Source organism: Dreissena polymorpha, chromosome 7, assembly GCF_020536995.1.
Source record: "Dreissena polymorpha isolate Duluth1 chromosome 7, UMN_Dpol_1.0, whole genome shotgun sequence".
Classification (NCBI taxonomy): domain Eukaryota; kingdom Metazoa; phylum Mollusca; class Bivalvia; order Myida; family Dreissenidae; genus Dreissena; species Dreissena polymorpha.
Genome location: NC_068361.1, coordinates 61,643,459 through 61,660,084, shown reverse-complemented (window position 1 = coordinate 61,660,084; position 16,626 = coordinate 61,643,459). Strand labels below are relative to the sequence as shown.

Genomic DNA, 16,626 nt, shown 5'->3' with positions numbered 1-16,626 from the left:
TAAAAAAAGGTTTTGATTTGGTTCTCCCGAAATGCATCTCTTTATCTTTGTTAGGAAGTCTACTACTTCACACTATATAAATATTAGGTGTTTTGTCATTTGCAAGATTAAAGGTCATCAATTTACAATGACCAAACTTTACTAACATATACTTTCCTTTTGCTGATAAATTTATTAAGTTAAGTAAAAAAAAATTCATCACATTTTTCAAGTGTGATTAAATTGTTTTTAGCTTCATAGAAAAGAAAAAAATAATCATATTAACCTGCATTGACTGTATTTGCCTTTTCAGGCTCGTCAAATTGGGAAGAATTCTATAAGCTCCTTGTCTGCTGTCACTATGACGTCCACCCAGCCTCAGAAACTCAAGGGTCGCATGTTCTCTGTGCAAGCTGCGCTGCCAAAGTTCCCAGTTGCCCCTCTGGAGCAAACGCTGGACAAGTACCTGCAGACACTTCGACCACTTGTGTCTGATCAGGAGTTTGAACAAGCAAAAAAGGTGGATTTCTAATCACTGATACACCTGTGCAGGGTTTGACATTAATAGGAGTCTGATTGTCTGGTATGACCAAATTATTGGTCTTAAAGGGACTGTCAACCACGACGACGAAGAAAACAAAAGTTGTAAAATACCGTATTTTTATGTCCCCCACTATAGTAGTGGGGGACATATTGTTTTTGCCCTGTCTGTTGGTTGGTTGGTTGGTCTGTTGGTCTGTTGGTTGGTTTGCGCCAACTTTAACATTTGCAATAACTTTTGCAATATTGAAGATAGCAACTTGATATTTGGCATGCATATGTATCTCATGGAGCTGCACATTTTGAGTGGTGAAAGGTCAAGGTCAAGGTCATCCTTCAAGGTCAGAGGTCAAATATATGTGGCCAAATCGCTCATTTAATGTACACTTTTGCCGTATTTCAATATTCAAGATAGCAACTTGATATTTGGCATGCATGTGAATCTCATAGAGCCGCACATTTTGAGTGGTGAAAGGTCAAGGTCATCCATCAAGGTCAGAGGTCAAATATATGTGGCCAAAATGGCTCATTTTATGAGTACTTTTGCAATATTGAAGATAGCAACTTGATATTTGGCATGCATGTGTATCTCATGGAGCTGCACTCTTTAAGTGGTGAAAGGTCAAGGTCAAGGTCATCTTTCAAGGTCAGAAGTGAAATATATGTGGCCCAAATCGCTTATTTTATGAATACTTTTGCAATATTGAAGATAACAACTTGATATTTGGCATGCATGTGTATCTCATGGAGCTGCACATTTTGAGTGGTGAAAGGTCAAGGTCAAGGTCATCCTTCAAGGTCAAATATATGGGTCAAAATTGCTCATGTAATGTCACTTCTGCAATTTTGAAGCTAGCAATTTTATATTTGAAATGCATGTGTATCTCATGGAGCTGCACATTTTGAGTGGTGAAGGTCAAACGTCATATAGGGGGACATTGTGTTTAACAATTATTATATATATAAGTTTATGTTGATTAAAATATCATGACTGGTATTGAACAAAGTTGTTAAGTTTTCATATGTTCAGTATATTCGGTAATAAATTTTACTTGGTATGTCTACCAGGTAACTACCAGTTAACTATAAATAAAGCCAGTAGATTGATCATCATCGTCACGTTGTAAACCCAGGAATGCAAATTGTGCAAGCGTAGTGAATTGTATATATTTTATATATAAAATTATCAATCTACTTGCGTTATTTATAGTTTGTATATCGTTATATCACCTATTTTGCGATGTACTTTCGATTTCACATGGCAAAATTTTATTACCGAATATACTGAAAATATGAACTTTTTCAACTAATGTAATATACCAGTCGTGATATTTTAATCAATATAAACTAATAATTGTAAAAAAAATACGGTATTTTACAACTTTTCTTTTCATCGTCATCGTTATTGACAGTCCCTTGTACAAGTGAAAGGTTTCTAAATAAACTAGAAAATTTGTTTACAAATTTAGTAATTTGGCTTTTATTTGCTTTCAAAGCGTTAGGTTTACATGTACAATAAAATGATAAAGCGCAAATTATTCAGTTTTGTTTGTTATGCACAATAACTGGCTGTTATGCGGTCCAGGCTTCTTTTGGACTGTGATCTTTATAAAAGTATATTGATATTTTACAATATTAGTAAGTGTGCATCATTTTTTTTCAATATATGTTGTACAATTATTGAATACTTACATAATATTATTAGTTACACTGTTAGTAACTGACGGTGTATTGGATAAACACCGTCAGTAATTTCATACCATACAAGAGCTTTTATGGTATTAAATTACGGAGGGTGTATATCCCATACACCGTCAGTTACTGATGGTGTAACGATTATATCTCAACCGACTACTCGATTACTCCGGTAGTATGGGAATTACTCGGGGTGTATGGAAAATACTTCATGTGCACGTGACCGCTCTAATTTAAGCCAATCGGATTATTATGTCATTCTTGTAGAAGGTGAGATATATTTAGTTATATTTTAAGCTCAGAACTTGTAAGTTTTAGGTCAGGACAAGTTAAATTTTAGGGCACTTAAGTATGACTTGAAAAGTGGAATCAATAGGTAGCCTTACCTTTTAAAATATATATTGATTCTTGAATCCGCCTGAAGAAGAGACTGATGCAAGGAATGATCCATTGTGTATTGGTAATGATTCTTTAAGACATAGTAAATGAAGTTAATAATTTGAGTTACATGTTAAAAAACTCATCATTTACTAGTATTCTGTTTCTTATGTTTTACAGTTATGATTGAATCACACTTGTTTTCTTGATTCAAATGCATTTAACCTGAAGAAGTATCCATTATGAGAGATAGCAATGAGTGGGAGCCTACTAGCCCATGGCCTAGACAATTATGGATCAACTGTGAAATACATGTAGCTGCTATATTCTTTATATAAGATGTATTTAAAGAACACAGCGATTTTTTTTTTGCCAAATTGGGAAAAGTACCAGTACCAAACAAATTAAGGAAAAAAAACGCCAAAAGCCCTGAAATTGGGGCAATTTGCGCTTTAAAATCTTTGAATTGGGATTTCTGGGTATTTTAAATATCTTGGTATAAATTGCATAGACCAATTCAAATATTCATTAATATGCATTTTGGCTTGAAATGTTCAGTTTCAGTGCTCATTTTAATTGTTCACTTGCAGATAACGCACTTTTGAAATGCATTGACAAAATGGGCCTTCCTTTTGGGAATTTTTTCTATACTACAATTGGGAATTGTGTAGTTTTTTCTCAATTGGAAAAGTACCTTTTACAGGAATTTTATAAAGAAAGGAAAAAAATCACTGGAACATGTGTGGTCAGATGTGGTCAAAATATTAGTTTATTACCCTTCATCCATAATCATGTCGAACACTCTGAATGACAAGCAGGATCTCTGCGCAAATGTATAGACTTCACTTGCATCGTGGTCTCTTCTGTCCACATCTGGTGCCTGAGGCCATTGTGTCTTCATTCATACAAATCTGTTTTTTCAATAAAGGTATCACTTAACCCTATGTGAATCCTATTGACATATAAGGTTGAAATTTCATATTTAACTTTCAGCTGTGTGAGGACTTCAAGAATGGTGTAGGTCCCGAGTTACAAGCCAAGCTGATAGAGAGAGCTGGGAAACACACAAACTGGGTACTTGGACAATATCAACTACTAAATGACAAAAGCTTTTACATTTTGATCTTGACCTTTAATCATTCTACCAATGTAAAAACTATTGTAAGAAGTGTTTTTATTAGTAAACACTTTTTAGATGAAATAAAGTGTGACTTATAATTGTTGCAGGGTATTTCCACATTTGTCATTATTGTTGAAATACAAAGAGTTCAACCTAGTGTTTGAGTATGAGTACATATGAACATGATTTGTAATAATTTGCATGTGACTTCCAAGACTGTTTATAAATGATCAGAATAGTCAGATTTTTATTAGATATGTATGGTCCTCTTTTTCAGTGTGGATTTTATTATTTAAAATGTTACATGTATTCATACATTTCTGTTATAGCTTTCTGATTGGTGGCGTAACATTGCCTACCTAGATGTCAGGGAACCCTGTGTAATCAATTCAAACCCAGGGGTCCTGTTTCCTAGGGGAAATTTCAACGACCTTGAAGGTCAATTAAAGTAAGTTTGTGCAAGCTTTATTTGGAGCTATTGTAATTATGCAAGTGGGCTACTGGCTATACTCAACCAAACTTTAAAATAATATATTTTTAGCCTAAATGTTAAGCATTTGCCACCAGGTCTCTATAAAGAAAATTAAATCCCAGCACAATTTCACAATCTGAAATTGGACTATGAAGTAATAATTCCAATTAAATGACTCTCCGCCACCTCCATTACTCCAACCCACTAATTAATCTTCAGTCTTTGTCCATGCTTCATCCACTTAAATTGTTGATATCACGAACAAGTATTGGTTAAAGACAAAAACATAACACAAGATAGCTGATTTTATGTAATACTTAAATACTGTTTGACATGACTTAATAGAATTTAGAAAAAATTATGCATTACAAATATAAGTATGTTAGGTTGATGCATGTGAGAATCTGATCCTATAATTATTTCATGTTTTGTTTTCCAGCTATGCCTCGAGACTGATTGCTGGTTTACTGGATTACAAGGTCATGATTGATGAGTAAGCAGCAGTTATGGATTCTTTAAATATGAAAATATGTCTTTTACCATATGTGGCTAGCGTAGGTCCAGACCAGCCAGCCCATCTAAATAGTCTGGTCAATAGCTACTCTTGACAACTAATGAGACCACAACACCATGTGTGACTTTATAGTGTGCAGAGAATACGCATATGCACCAGCTGGGCTTGAGCTATCCAGGCTGCATATGGTATATGACTTATATTTGCATGTCCCCCCGTCTATACTGCGGGACATATTGTTTTTGCCCTGTCTGTTTGTTGTTTTGCGTCAAACTTTAACATTGGCCATAACTTTTGCAATATTGAAGATAGCAACTTGATTTTTGGCATGCATGTGTATCTCATGGAGCTGCACGTTTTGAGTGGTGAAAGGTCAAGGTCATTCAAACACATCTTGTTATTACATGGCTTGTATGGTTAAGTATTTACAGACAAATGTATCCATTTACCATACAATCATTGTTACTTCCAGTGTTTCAATGGTAGTTTAATGCAATGAAGAGTATTCAATTGAAACGTTTAACTTGTTTAGGGTCATTGTTTGAGGTCATTGACTAAGTTTTTTAAACTATGACCTTCAATTAAGAAGAGTTATGACCCTTATTTTGCTTAAAAACTGGTTAAGGTAAACATGCATAATCTCCATATCACTGTTTCTTCTCAAGGTATTCAACTTTAACTTCACACGTGCGATTGTGGTCATTGTGTGAGGTCATTGACCAAGTTCTATAACTCTGGTTTGCTATTTAGCAAAATTATAATGCCTCTTTTTGTGCTTACAAAATTCTTGTTAACAATTTCGTGGAACTCATCCATATACAGAAATTGAAATAACTTACTCTTCATACATGTGTTCAGGATCTTTATGTTTTTGAATTGTCCTAGGCCTATAATAACAACAGTGCATCACCACTTTTTAGCTCTACTGCCAAAGGCAGAAGAGCTTATGGGATGGCATGGTGTCTGTGTGTGCGTGCCTTAGACTTTTCTTGTTTATCCGATAAAGTCCACAGTTTTCATCCGATTCTTTTCAAACTTGTTCAGTGTCTTTATATTAATGAGGACTTGAACCCTATTGATTTTCAGGTCACTGGGTCAAAGGTCAAGGTCACAGTGACTCGAAATAGTAAAATGGTTTCCGGATGATAACTCAAGAATGCTTAGGCCTAGGATCATGAAACTTCATAGTTACATTGATCATGACTGGCAGATGACCCCTATTGATTTTCAGGTCACTAGGTCAAAGGTAAAGGTCACAGTGACTCGAAAGCTTGTTTACGCAATTAATTCCACAGTTTTCATCCAATTATTTCCAAAATTGCACAGTATCTTTATATCAATGAGGATTTGAACCCTATTGAATAAGAGCGGTATCGGAGAAATAAGTACACAATAATCTCCCCTTGAATTTTAGAAAATTCTCCTTGTTTGCGCGATTAAGTAAGAAGTTTACCATCTTATTCTTTCCAAACTTGCACAGTGTTTATAGCAGTAGAGTGATTCAGCAAGATTATACTTATAAAAGTCTTGTCCATGTTTTCTGGCAAGATTAAATGTATGTTAACATTCGTGTGCAAAAATAAGTTTCTCTGTAACTACTACAGATATTCAATTCCCACATGTTTTGGGGATCATCAAGTTCATAACTTTTAGCAGCAATGTAGCAGAATAAAGCCCCTTTGTGTACTAAGAAAATTACTGTTTAAGTGTGTCAAACAATTCTTTTCTGTACATATTTCCAGACCTAGCATGAGGGTGTATTTTGGGAGAGTTGCATCCTAGGTCGGAGTCTCTGTCGCTGAAAATATATAAGCAGCCCTCTGTGAAAATGGGATTTAATGCATGTGTGTAAAGTGTCACCCAAGATTAGCCTGTGCAGTCTGCACAGGCTTATCAGGGACGACCATTTCCACCTAAACTGGATTTTTGCTAAGAAGAGACTTTCTTTTATTGAAAAATACCATAAAATCGGAAAGTGTCGTCCTTGATTAGCCTGTGCGGACTGCACAGGCTAATATGGGACAATACTTTGTACTTATGCATATAGACCCATTTCCTAGAGCACGGGGCATTTAACAAGTTGGCTATGAGTGACTTCAGTAAGAATAGAGGTCAATATGGTGAAATTTTGTGTTGGCAGGTAAAATGCTGATCTAGCACAAGCATGATTTGGGGCCATTAGGGGGGCATTGTTAATAAAAATATAAAAACTGTTTCTAGTCAATAACTTTGCACTCCGTCTGTCTGTCTGTCAGTCAGTCTGTCACACTTTTCTGGATCCTGCGATAACTTTATAGGTTCTTAATATTTTTTCATGAAACTTGAAACATGGATAGATGGCAATATGGAGATTATGCACGTCATTTCATTTTGTTCCTACGTCAAAAATTATGGTTGCTATGGCAACAAATATATAAAAAAACATATTTTTTACTGACAATGGTGGAGTTTCACCGGTAGGGGACCATATTGCTTGGCAATCTCTTGTTCTATCATTGTATGCTGTCATGCTATGTTGGGATTGCATTTCGGGAGCAGTGGGAACAAGTTCACTGTAGTTAAAAATAGAAAAAAACTATAGATAAGTTACGTTTGGATGCAGGTATTGTGCTGTTATTGTTTTTGTAGGTAGCTTATATTGATTGGAATTGCATTTGGGCCATATTGGGTCAAAGTCGCTGTGAATTAAAATAGAACCTTAGTCTGAAGATAGGTATTGTGCTGTACTTTTCTGTGTAGAAAGCTTATATGCATCCCTGTTCTTGCAAAAGTAAATTAAATGAACCTAAATTAATCGGTGTACCGGTAAATTTGAAATTAAATTTCTTGGCATGGTCACATGTCTTGTTTCAATTTATTATTTTTCATCTTTAAATTTAAATATCCTATTTAACCTCTACAGTCAACTTCAAATAGTCTTTAGTTGTCATAATATCACGTGACTGAAAGAAAACATACATCATGCTATCATAGCAGAAGATTAGTAAAGCGCACTCACTTAAGACAGCTCTTGTCATAGTATTAAATAGCTGCCTCTGGATAATTGATATCTTTTTCTATTGCTTAGCAGGCTCAATGTTGACTTTGACTGATTCCTTTGTTCTGTATGCAGAACTTACCAGAAGCTCAATCTTGACTTTGACTGATTCCTTTGTTCTGTATGCAGACCCTACCAGAAGCTCAGTCTTGACTTTGACTGATTCCTTTGTTCTGTAGGCAGACCTTACCAGAAGCTCAATCTTTACTTTGACTGATTCCATTGTTCTGTTTGCAGAACTTACCAGAAGCTCAATCTTGACTTTGACTGATTCCTTTGTTCTGTATGCAGAACTTACCAGAAGCTCAATCTTGACTTTGACTGATTCCTTTGTTCTGTATGCAGAACTTACCAGAAGCTCAATCTTGACTTTGACTGATTCCTTTGTTCTGTATGTAGAACTTACCAGAAGCTCAATCTTGACTTTGACTGGTTCATTTGTTCTGTTTGCAGAACTTACCAGAAGCTCAATCTTGACTTTGACTGATTCCTTTGTTCTGTATGCAGAACTTACCAGAAGCTCAATCTTGACTTTGACTGATTCCTTTGTTCTGTATGCAGACCCTACCAGAAGCTCAGTCTTGACTTTGACTGATTCATTTGTACTGTATGCAGAACTTACCAGAAGCTCAATCTTGACTTTGACTGATACCTTTGTACTGTAAGATGAACTTACCAGAAGCTCAACCTTGACATTGACTTATTCCTTTGTTTGGTAGGCAGAACTGAACAGAAGCTCAATCTTGACATAAACTGATTATTTTGTTCTCTAGGCAGACCTTACCATAAGCTCAAACTTAGCTTTGACTTACCTGTAGTCCTTGGTTCTGTAGTCAGAACTTGCCTAAAGCTTTAACTTGACTTTCACTGATTCCTTTGTTTGTAGGCAGTACTGACCAGAAGCTCAATCTTGAAATTGACTGATTCTTTTGTTCTGTAGGCAGATCATACCATAACCTCCAACTTGACTTTAACTGATTCCTTTGTTCTGTAGGTAGGCTTTACCAGAAGCTCAATCTTTACTTTGACTGATTCCTTTGATCAGTAGGTACCAGAAGCTCAACATTAGCTTTGACTGTTTCCTTTGTTCTGTAGGCAGAACTTACCAGAAGCTAAAACCTGACTTTCACTGATTCCTTTGTTTGTAGGCAGAACTGACCAGAAGCTCAATCTTGACATTGACTGATTCCTTTGTACTGTTGGCAGAACTTACCAGAAAGTCCAACCTTGACTTTGACTGATTCCTTCGTTCTATAGGCAAAACTTACAAGAAGCTCAATTTTAAATTTGACTTATTCCCTTGTTATATAGGCAAAACATTTGTTCTGTAGACAGAACTCACCAGAAAGTCCAACCTTGACTTTGACTGATTCTTTTGTTCTGTAGGCAGAACACACCAGAAGCCCAATCTTGACTTTGACTGATTCCTTTGTTCGGAATGCAGACCCTACCAGAAGCTCAAACTTGACTTGACTAATTCTTTTGTTCTGTATGCAGACCCTACCAGAAGCTCAATCTTGACTTTGACTGATTCCTTTGTTCTGTATGCATACACTACCAGAAGCTCAAATTTGACTTTGACTAATTCCTTTGTTCTGTATGCAGACCCTACCAGAAGCTCAATCTTGACTTTGACTGATTCCTTTGTTCTGTATGCAGACCTTACCAGAAGCGCAATCTTGACTTTGACTGATTACTTTGTTCTGTATGCAGACCCTACCAGAAGCTCAAATTTGACTTTGACTGGTTCCTTTGTTCTGTAGGCAGACCTTACCAGTGGAGCACCTAGGCAAGAGCCCGCTGTGCATGATGCAGTACTACCAGGTGCTCTCTGCGTGCAGGATACCCAGAGTCAACAAGGATGAGTGGGTGTGCTTCCCCCCGGACCGGCCCGACCCACCCAGACACATCACTGTCGTGTACAACAACAATGTGAGTACATCAATCTCATGTACTCCAATGCAAGTGTGTTGTCTAATAAATAAATGAGCCTATGCCTGTGAAAGCTGGGTTTAAGCCAAGTTCGCACAGGCTTATGGGAAATAACACTTTCGGCTTTTATAGATTGTTTCATTTAAAAGAGGTCTCTTTTTAACAAATATGCTCTGGAAAATTACATCCCACATTATGACTTACACACATGCATTAAGGCCAGTTTTCCTATAACTAGGCTCAAGCTGTGACTTTTAAGGGCAAAATTGGGGCCCTGATTTTGGCTACATTGCTCAAAAGGTGTTATTTTCATTATAATTGCCTTTAAATTGCCCTCTGAATGTAAGTTTTATTTTGAAAAAAAAATGGATACAAAATGAAAATACCTCTTGAAAAGGGCCCGTGGCCTTTTCCATGACAGTTGAAACAAGCAGGGCAAGAGATTAACATTTATTTGAACCAAATTACCCAAAATAGACATGTTTTACTCTGCATTATCAGAATCTTCACTGAGGTACCAGTCCGTACATTTCATTTCTTATTGGTACAAATCTATTAATTTTAGTTCTTTGAGGTACCAGTCTACGGCAGTGACAACAAACCCTTAAACACGTCCCAGCTTAAGGGTCAGCTTGAACATGTAGTGAAACAGGGATCAAAACAGGGGCCACCTCTTGGTCTCTTTACTCTGGAGTACAGAAACAACTGGGCCAACGCTTACCAGAATATGTGCAAAGGTAATCAGTGTAATATTGTAAACTTGCTGTTTTAGACACAAAGGTAGATTGCTTTGTTTTTCACTATTTGACGGCCCGGACATTGGTTCTAAGGTTACAAAGGCATCCTTGACTATCTTTTTCCTGAATGATTTTGCCATTTGTAATTTATTTGCAAGCTCCAGACCAAATTATGCCAATGACATAAGCAATCATGCTGTACTGAGTAAAACTTACCTGACAAATGACTCTTACTCTTTTATGTATGCTGATAAGTAAAAGGCTTGGGATATTGGAATATATTTCTGTGGCTCAGCTATGTTACCTCATTTTAACCTTTTTACAGAGCTCCAGATAAGGTTTTGTGAAATTCTTAACGTTACTACCAGATTTTCAAAAAGAATTCTAAACTTTACTAAATGACCCAAAAATTAATAATAATGGTTATTTTCATGCAAAAAATCAAAATAAACATACTAGCAACTTTATTTATACGAGTTCAACAGTGTCTATTCAGTATTATACAATTTTATTTTTCAAATACCTTCATATGCCCAAACTGTGCTTAGATTGCATGCCTTTGATTAATTAACCAGGTTTTCCGAAGGAAAAAACTGGTTATTAGATTGGCGAATGCGGGCGGGCTGGCTGGCTGGCGGGCTGGCTGGCTGGCGGGCTGGCTGGCTGGCTGGCGGGCTGGCGGAACAAGCTTGTCCGGGCCATAACTATGTCGTTCATTGTCAGATTTTAAAATCATTTGGCACATTTGTTCACCATCATTGGACGGTGTGTCGCGCGAAATAATTACGTCGATATCTCCAAGGTCAAGGTCACACTTTGAGTTCAAAGGTCAAAAATGGCCATAAATGAGCTTGTCCGAGCCATAACTTTGTCGTTCATTGTCAGATTTTAAAATCATTTGGCACATTTGTTCACCATCATTGGACGGTGTGTCGCGCGAAATAATTACGTCGATATCTCCAAGGTCAAGGTCACACTTTGAGTTCAAAGGTCAAAAATGGCCATAAATGTCCCTTGAGATATAACCTTCATATTTGGTATGCATGTGTATACAGAAAAGGCCTTTCCATACGCACAACAATTTTGACCCCTGTGACCTTGACCTTGAAGTAGGGGTCTGCATTTAGGTTTCAAAATCTGCGTTTAGGTTTCGAAAAATGCTCTTAACTTCTATGTCCCTTGAGATATAACCTTCATATTTGGTATGCATGTGTATATGGACAACGCCTTTCCATACGCACACAAATTTTGACCGTCCGTCCGTCCGCCCGTGTGTCCGTCCGAAAACTTTAATGTTGCTCATAACTTTTGCAATATTGAAGATAGCAACTTGATATTTGCCATGCATGTGTATCTTATGAAGCTGCACATTTTTAGTGGTGAAAGGTCAAGGTCATCCTTCATGGTCAAAGGTCAAAAAAAATAAATTCATGTGCATATCTCCAATGTCAAGGTCGCCACGACTAAAAATAGATTTATTTTAAAACAAACTTACAAAGGGGGTTAATTTTCTTTGTTCATTTCAAAAGTTCAGTTTGAGTTGTCTCCCTTTATCAGATTTTTTTTCACAATGAAAACCTGGTTTTGTGACAATTTTGTCCCTTGTTTTTACATATTTCACAATTAAAACGGGTCTCCCCTTCAATCTTTTCAACGATTAGCCACGGGAATTGTCCCTTCCACTCGTTCAATGTTTTTTGTTTGTTTAAGTTTGGACCCGTCGTGTCGCGTTTTTTTAGCTTTTCCGACTGTGTTCGCAACTGAACATACAACATCGTGTAAGATCTTTTCTATAATGTCTTTCTTAACATTCAACTTCGGCACACTTTGCGTACAATATGTTAAAAGCGTGTTTTTGCACACTTTGCAGTTTTTTAGGAAGCTCTCTGGGCGCTGCCATTGTATTTTGACAGATAGACTGTACATGCTGCTTTTATTGGAAAAAATGCGCTTTGTTAAACAAACCCGATAATCATTCTATATAAGCACCGAAAAGATCTTTAATACGCGATAAGAACTCAATAAAATCGATACAAACCGATGTGAAAATGATGTTCGTAACTTGATTTTGTAATTCTTAATGGTACAACAAGATTAAAAAATAAATACGTAACGGACTTGAAAATAATTCGTAATTACGAAAATACGACCCTTATCTGGAGCTCTGTTTTTAGTTGGATATTTTTACTAAGATAATACATGTGTAGAGTGTTTTTTCTCCATTGGCCAATTCATTTGCAGATGAAACCAACCGCAGATCCTTGGAGTCAATACAGCGCAGTATAGTGGTGCTCTGCCTGGACCAACCTAATCCCTCCAGCACCGACCTGCGCACTAAATCAGGCCAGCAAATGTTACATGGCGCAGGCTCACATGGGCACTCAGGCAACCGGTGGTTTGATAAAACTATTCAGGTAGGTTTATTTGGGTGAATGCTTTAATTCATACTTGACAAACAAGAGTTTAACTGTTAACATTTCAAAAAAACTTTAAAAAGTGTAAATCTGTATGAGAGAATGTTGCACCAACAACCAGGATATAAAATGATTTTTTAAAATAAAAGACAAATCATGCGTTTAACAAAAAAATAGGAACATGTTTTAAGCAGTTTTTGCACCAAACTAAATGGCAATTAAAATAAAACTTGATTTTTTTATGTTCTTAATTATCTTAAACATGTACTTGATAAATTTTTTAAGTTTTGTAAGTTTATGATAATAAGTGTATTTACCTAAGAGAGAAATACACTTTAAATACAATTCAGTGCATAAATGCATGAACATTATTACAAAAAGTGTGCATAATCTACATAGTCCAGTGTATCAAATGCTTTTTAAATGGGGGAAGATAAATGCCAACACCACTGTTGTTTAAAATGCATTTAATGCCTTGAATACACTTGTTTTGAGAAGGGCAATTTATTTATTGCATCTGTTGGTTTCAGTTTGTGGTGGGTCAGGACGGATCATGTGGACTTAACTACGAGCACACAACGGCAGAGGGGCCCCCTATAGTCCAACTCATGGACCACTGTCTGGATTACATGTATGTGTGTAATACTATCCACTTTGAAAGTTACATAAGCCGGGTCATGGGTCTAATACCATATTGGACCAGTGTAACTCCAGACCATCCTGTGCAGTTGGACAGTCTGATCAGGAACTACCCCAATGGCTATAAAGTCATGCAAGGTTTGGTGGTCACATGAACAGTCAACATTATAGCTCCTGACCTATGTGTGCAAATGTGCAGGCTAGCTTGAAGCTTCAGTGGCCACATATTGATTACAACTGATTTTTGCATAACATGGGTCATATTTTGTATGTCCCCCACCACTATAGTGGGGGACATATTGTTTTTGCCCTGTCTGTTGGTTTGTTTTTGTTTGCTCCAACTTTAACATTGGCAACAACTGCCCCACTTTTGCAATATTGAAGATAGCAACTTCATATTTGGCATGCATGTGTATCTCATAGAGCTGCACATTTTGAGTGGTGAAAGGTCAAGGTCATCCTTCAAGGTCAAAAACAAAAATAATAAAAAAATTCAAAGCGGCGCAGAAGGGGACATAGTGTTTCCGACAAACACATTTCTTGTTTAAAAATTAACTTCTGATACAATTATTGTAGATCAGATCTCAACAAATCTGGAAAAATGCATCAAATCTGTAGGTACCAGTACAAACAATGCTCGCCTGATGTGTATCAATGGTAGTTTCAATGAATTTGTTACATATTGTTTTTACCCTGTCTGTTTGTTGGTTTGTTTGCATCAATCTTTAACATAACTTTTGCAATATCAGCGCCCTCACACTACTTTGGGGGAAGGGGTCCGCAGCCCTTAGGAGGGGGAATGTTTTGTAAATGGGGGAATTTTTCAAAGCAAACTTACTTTACAGCAAAAAATTGCAAGAACAGGAACCTTATCAAAGCAGTTTACTATTCTAAACATCATTTCTTGAAATAATTTAAAATAAAAGATCCATGCTCCTATTTAAAATTGTTATATTATACCGAGACCATATCAACAGAGTCAGGGAGTGCCTCTGCGATCTCGGAGCTCGACATGTCATCTTCACTAGAATCGTGACTAGTAGTACTAGTGGAACAAAATGCATCTGCATCTGGGCAAGGGACTGTTGCTTGAACAGAAGATCAATTTGTAAACATTTGGCGAATGTTTTAGTGTTGATTTTTTTACGATAAGACTTGCTGTTATGATACATGATGTTTTTATGACCTTCACCTTCTGGCCGTTCTTGATCGTCTAGGTGTTGTTTTTTTCCAATGTTTTATTGCGTCTAATCGATATAAGGTTACATACCACCAATTCCATAAGAACGAAATAAGCGTAGATAGTGTAGATACTTTAGTGGGCGAAAACGGTCAATTTTCAACTATAAATCAGCAGTTCTTTAAAATTTTGTTTTCATTTTCTGAGGGGGAAAAATCAGTTTTGGGGGAAAAAAAATATACTCTTCAGATGGGGGGACTGCCGCCGAAATTCAGCGGCAGATTTGATAGATAGAGGGCCCTGCATATTGAAGATAGCAACTTGATATTTGGCATGCATGTGTATCTCATGAAGCTGAACATTGAGTGGTGAAAGGTCATCCTTCAAGGTCAAAGGTCAAATATATGGGGGGACATACATGTGGTGTTTCACAAACACATCTTGTTTTATATTTAACATGATATGTTAATATGAAAATATTTAAAATGGTAAAGCCATGTTTGTGTACCAGATTACTGGGTTTCTCTTATAACTAGTGAATTCCACAGTAAGGCTATTGGTATATATGATCATTATCTTAAATGGAAGGTGTTTTACGCTAGAGTTCCAATATCAAGTACAAAAACTAAAGATTTTTTAGTGAATATCATCCTTATATTATATGACATTATTTTGTTAATGAATGTTCACTATCTCTTGGTAGTAACAAGGGTTCTGATTGGCCAGCAGCTGATCAAGTGACCACTCCTAAGATGCTTCAGTTTAATCTGTCATCAGATGTGGAGAACAGCTTAAATCTGGCTAAGGAGAATGCAGATAAGTAAGCTAATCAGTAGTTAGTTGCAAATATAAATATATAGCTCATGCAGAAGCAATCTTTGCTATTAACCCTTTACCACTTAGATACGTACTCTGACGCATTTGTAGTCCCTTAGAAAGTTAAATTTAATTAAAGATCTTTCTTACTTGATTCAAGTTTTAAAGGCTTCATTTTCAACCCTTAGGTACTGATGAGCAGCAAACAGCATTAAACCTGAACAGACTGCAAGTTAGTCGCAGGCTGTTCTGGTTTTATGTTGGTTACAAAAGCCATTTCACTTAGCTTCTTATGAGGGGAGATGGTTAAAAGGGGATATCATATCTGCAGTATTTTATCTAAATATATGCATAAATGAAGGGAAAATATATAACATTTACCACTTAAAAAAAAAAAATTATTATCACCCGCCAGAGGCGGAGGGATATTGTTTTGGCGTTGTCCGGCCGTCCGGCCGGCACTTTTGTGTCCGGAGCCATATCTTGGAAGTGCTTCGGCGGATTTCATTGAAACTTGGTATGAGTATATATATGCATAAGAGGATGATGCACGCCAAATGGCATTGTACACCATCTATTAAAAACAGAGTTATGGCCCTTTGTATCTTGAAAAAATGCTTTTTACTAGAGGCACTTTTGTGCCCGGAGCCATATCTTGGAAGTGCTTTGGCGGATTTCATTGAAACTTGGTATGAGTATATATATGCATAAGAGGATGATGCACGCCAAATGGCATTGTACATCATGTGTTGAAAAAACAGAGTTATGACCATTTGTATCTTGAAAAAATGCTTTTTACTATAGGCACTTATGTGTCCGGAGCCATATCTTGAAAGTGCTTTGGCCGATTTCATTGAAACATGGTATGAGTATATATATGCATAAGAGGATGATGCACGCCAAATGGCATTATATACCATCTGTTAAAAACAGAGTTATTGCCCTTTGTATCTTGAAAAAATGCTTTTTACTATAGGCACTTTTGTGTCTGGAGCCATATCTTGAAAGTGCTTTGGCGGATTTCATTGAAACATGGTATGAGTATATATCCCCCGCCAGAGGCGGAGGGATATTGTTTTGACGCTGTCCGTCCGGCTCTCCGTCCGGCTCTTTTGTGTCCGAAGCCATATCTTGGAAGTACTTTGGCGTATTTCATTGAAACTTCGTATGAGT

General features: G+C 36.7%; 1 protein-coding gene across 3 annotated transcripts in view; it reads left to right on the top strand.

Annotated features, from left to right (window-relative positions):
* Positions 1–16,626, top strand: part of LOC127837844 (carnitine O-acetyltransferase-like) — a 31,731-nt gene that overhangs the window by 799 nt on the left and 14,306 nt on the right. For all 3 annotated transcript variants that reach the window (XM_052365246.1, XM_052365248.1, XM_052365249.1), the window contains exons 2-10: positions 293–499; positions 3,586–3,666; positions 4,042–4,160; positions 4,624–4,677; positions 9,499–9,667; positions 10,233–10,404; positions 12,646–12,818; positions 13,349–13,449; positions 15,341–15,457. In XM_052365246.1, coding sequence (XP_052221206.1) covers positions 293–499; positions 3,586–3,666; positions 4,042–4,160; positions 4,624–4,677; positions 9,499–9,667; positions 10,233–10,404; positions 12,646–12,818; positions 13,349–13,449; positions 15,341–15,457 — 1,193 coding nt within the window. The remainder of the gene's footprint in view (positions 1–292; positions 500–3,585; positions 3,667–4,041; positions 4,161–4,623; positions 4,678–9,498; positions 9,668–10,232; positions 10,405–12,645; positions 12,819–13,348; positions 13,450–15,340; positions 15,458–16,626) is intronic.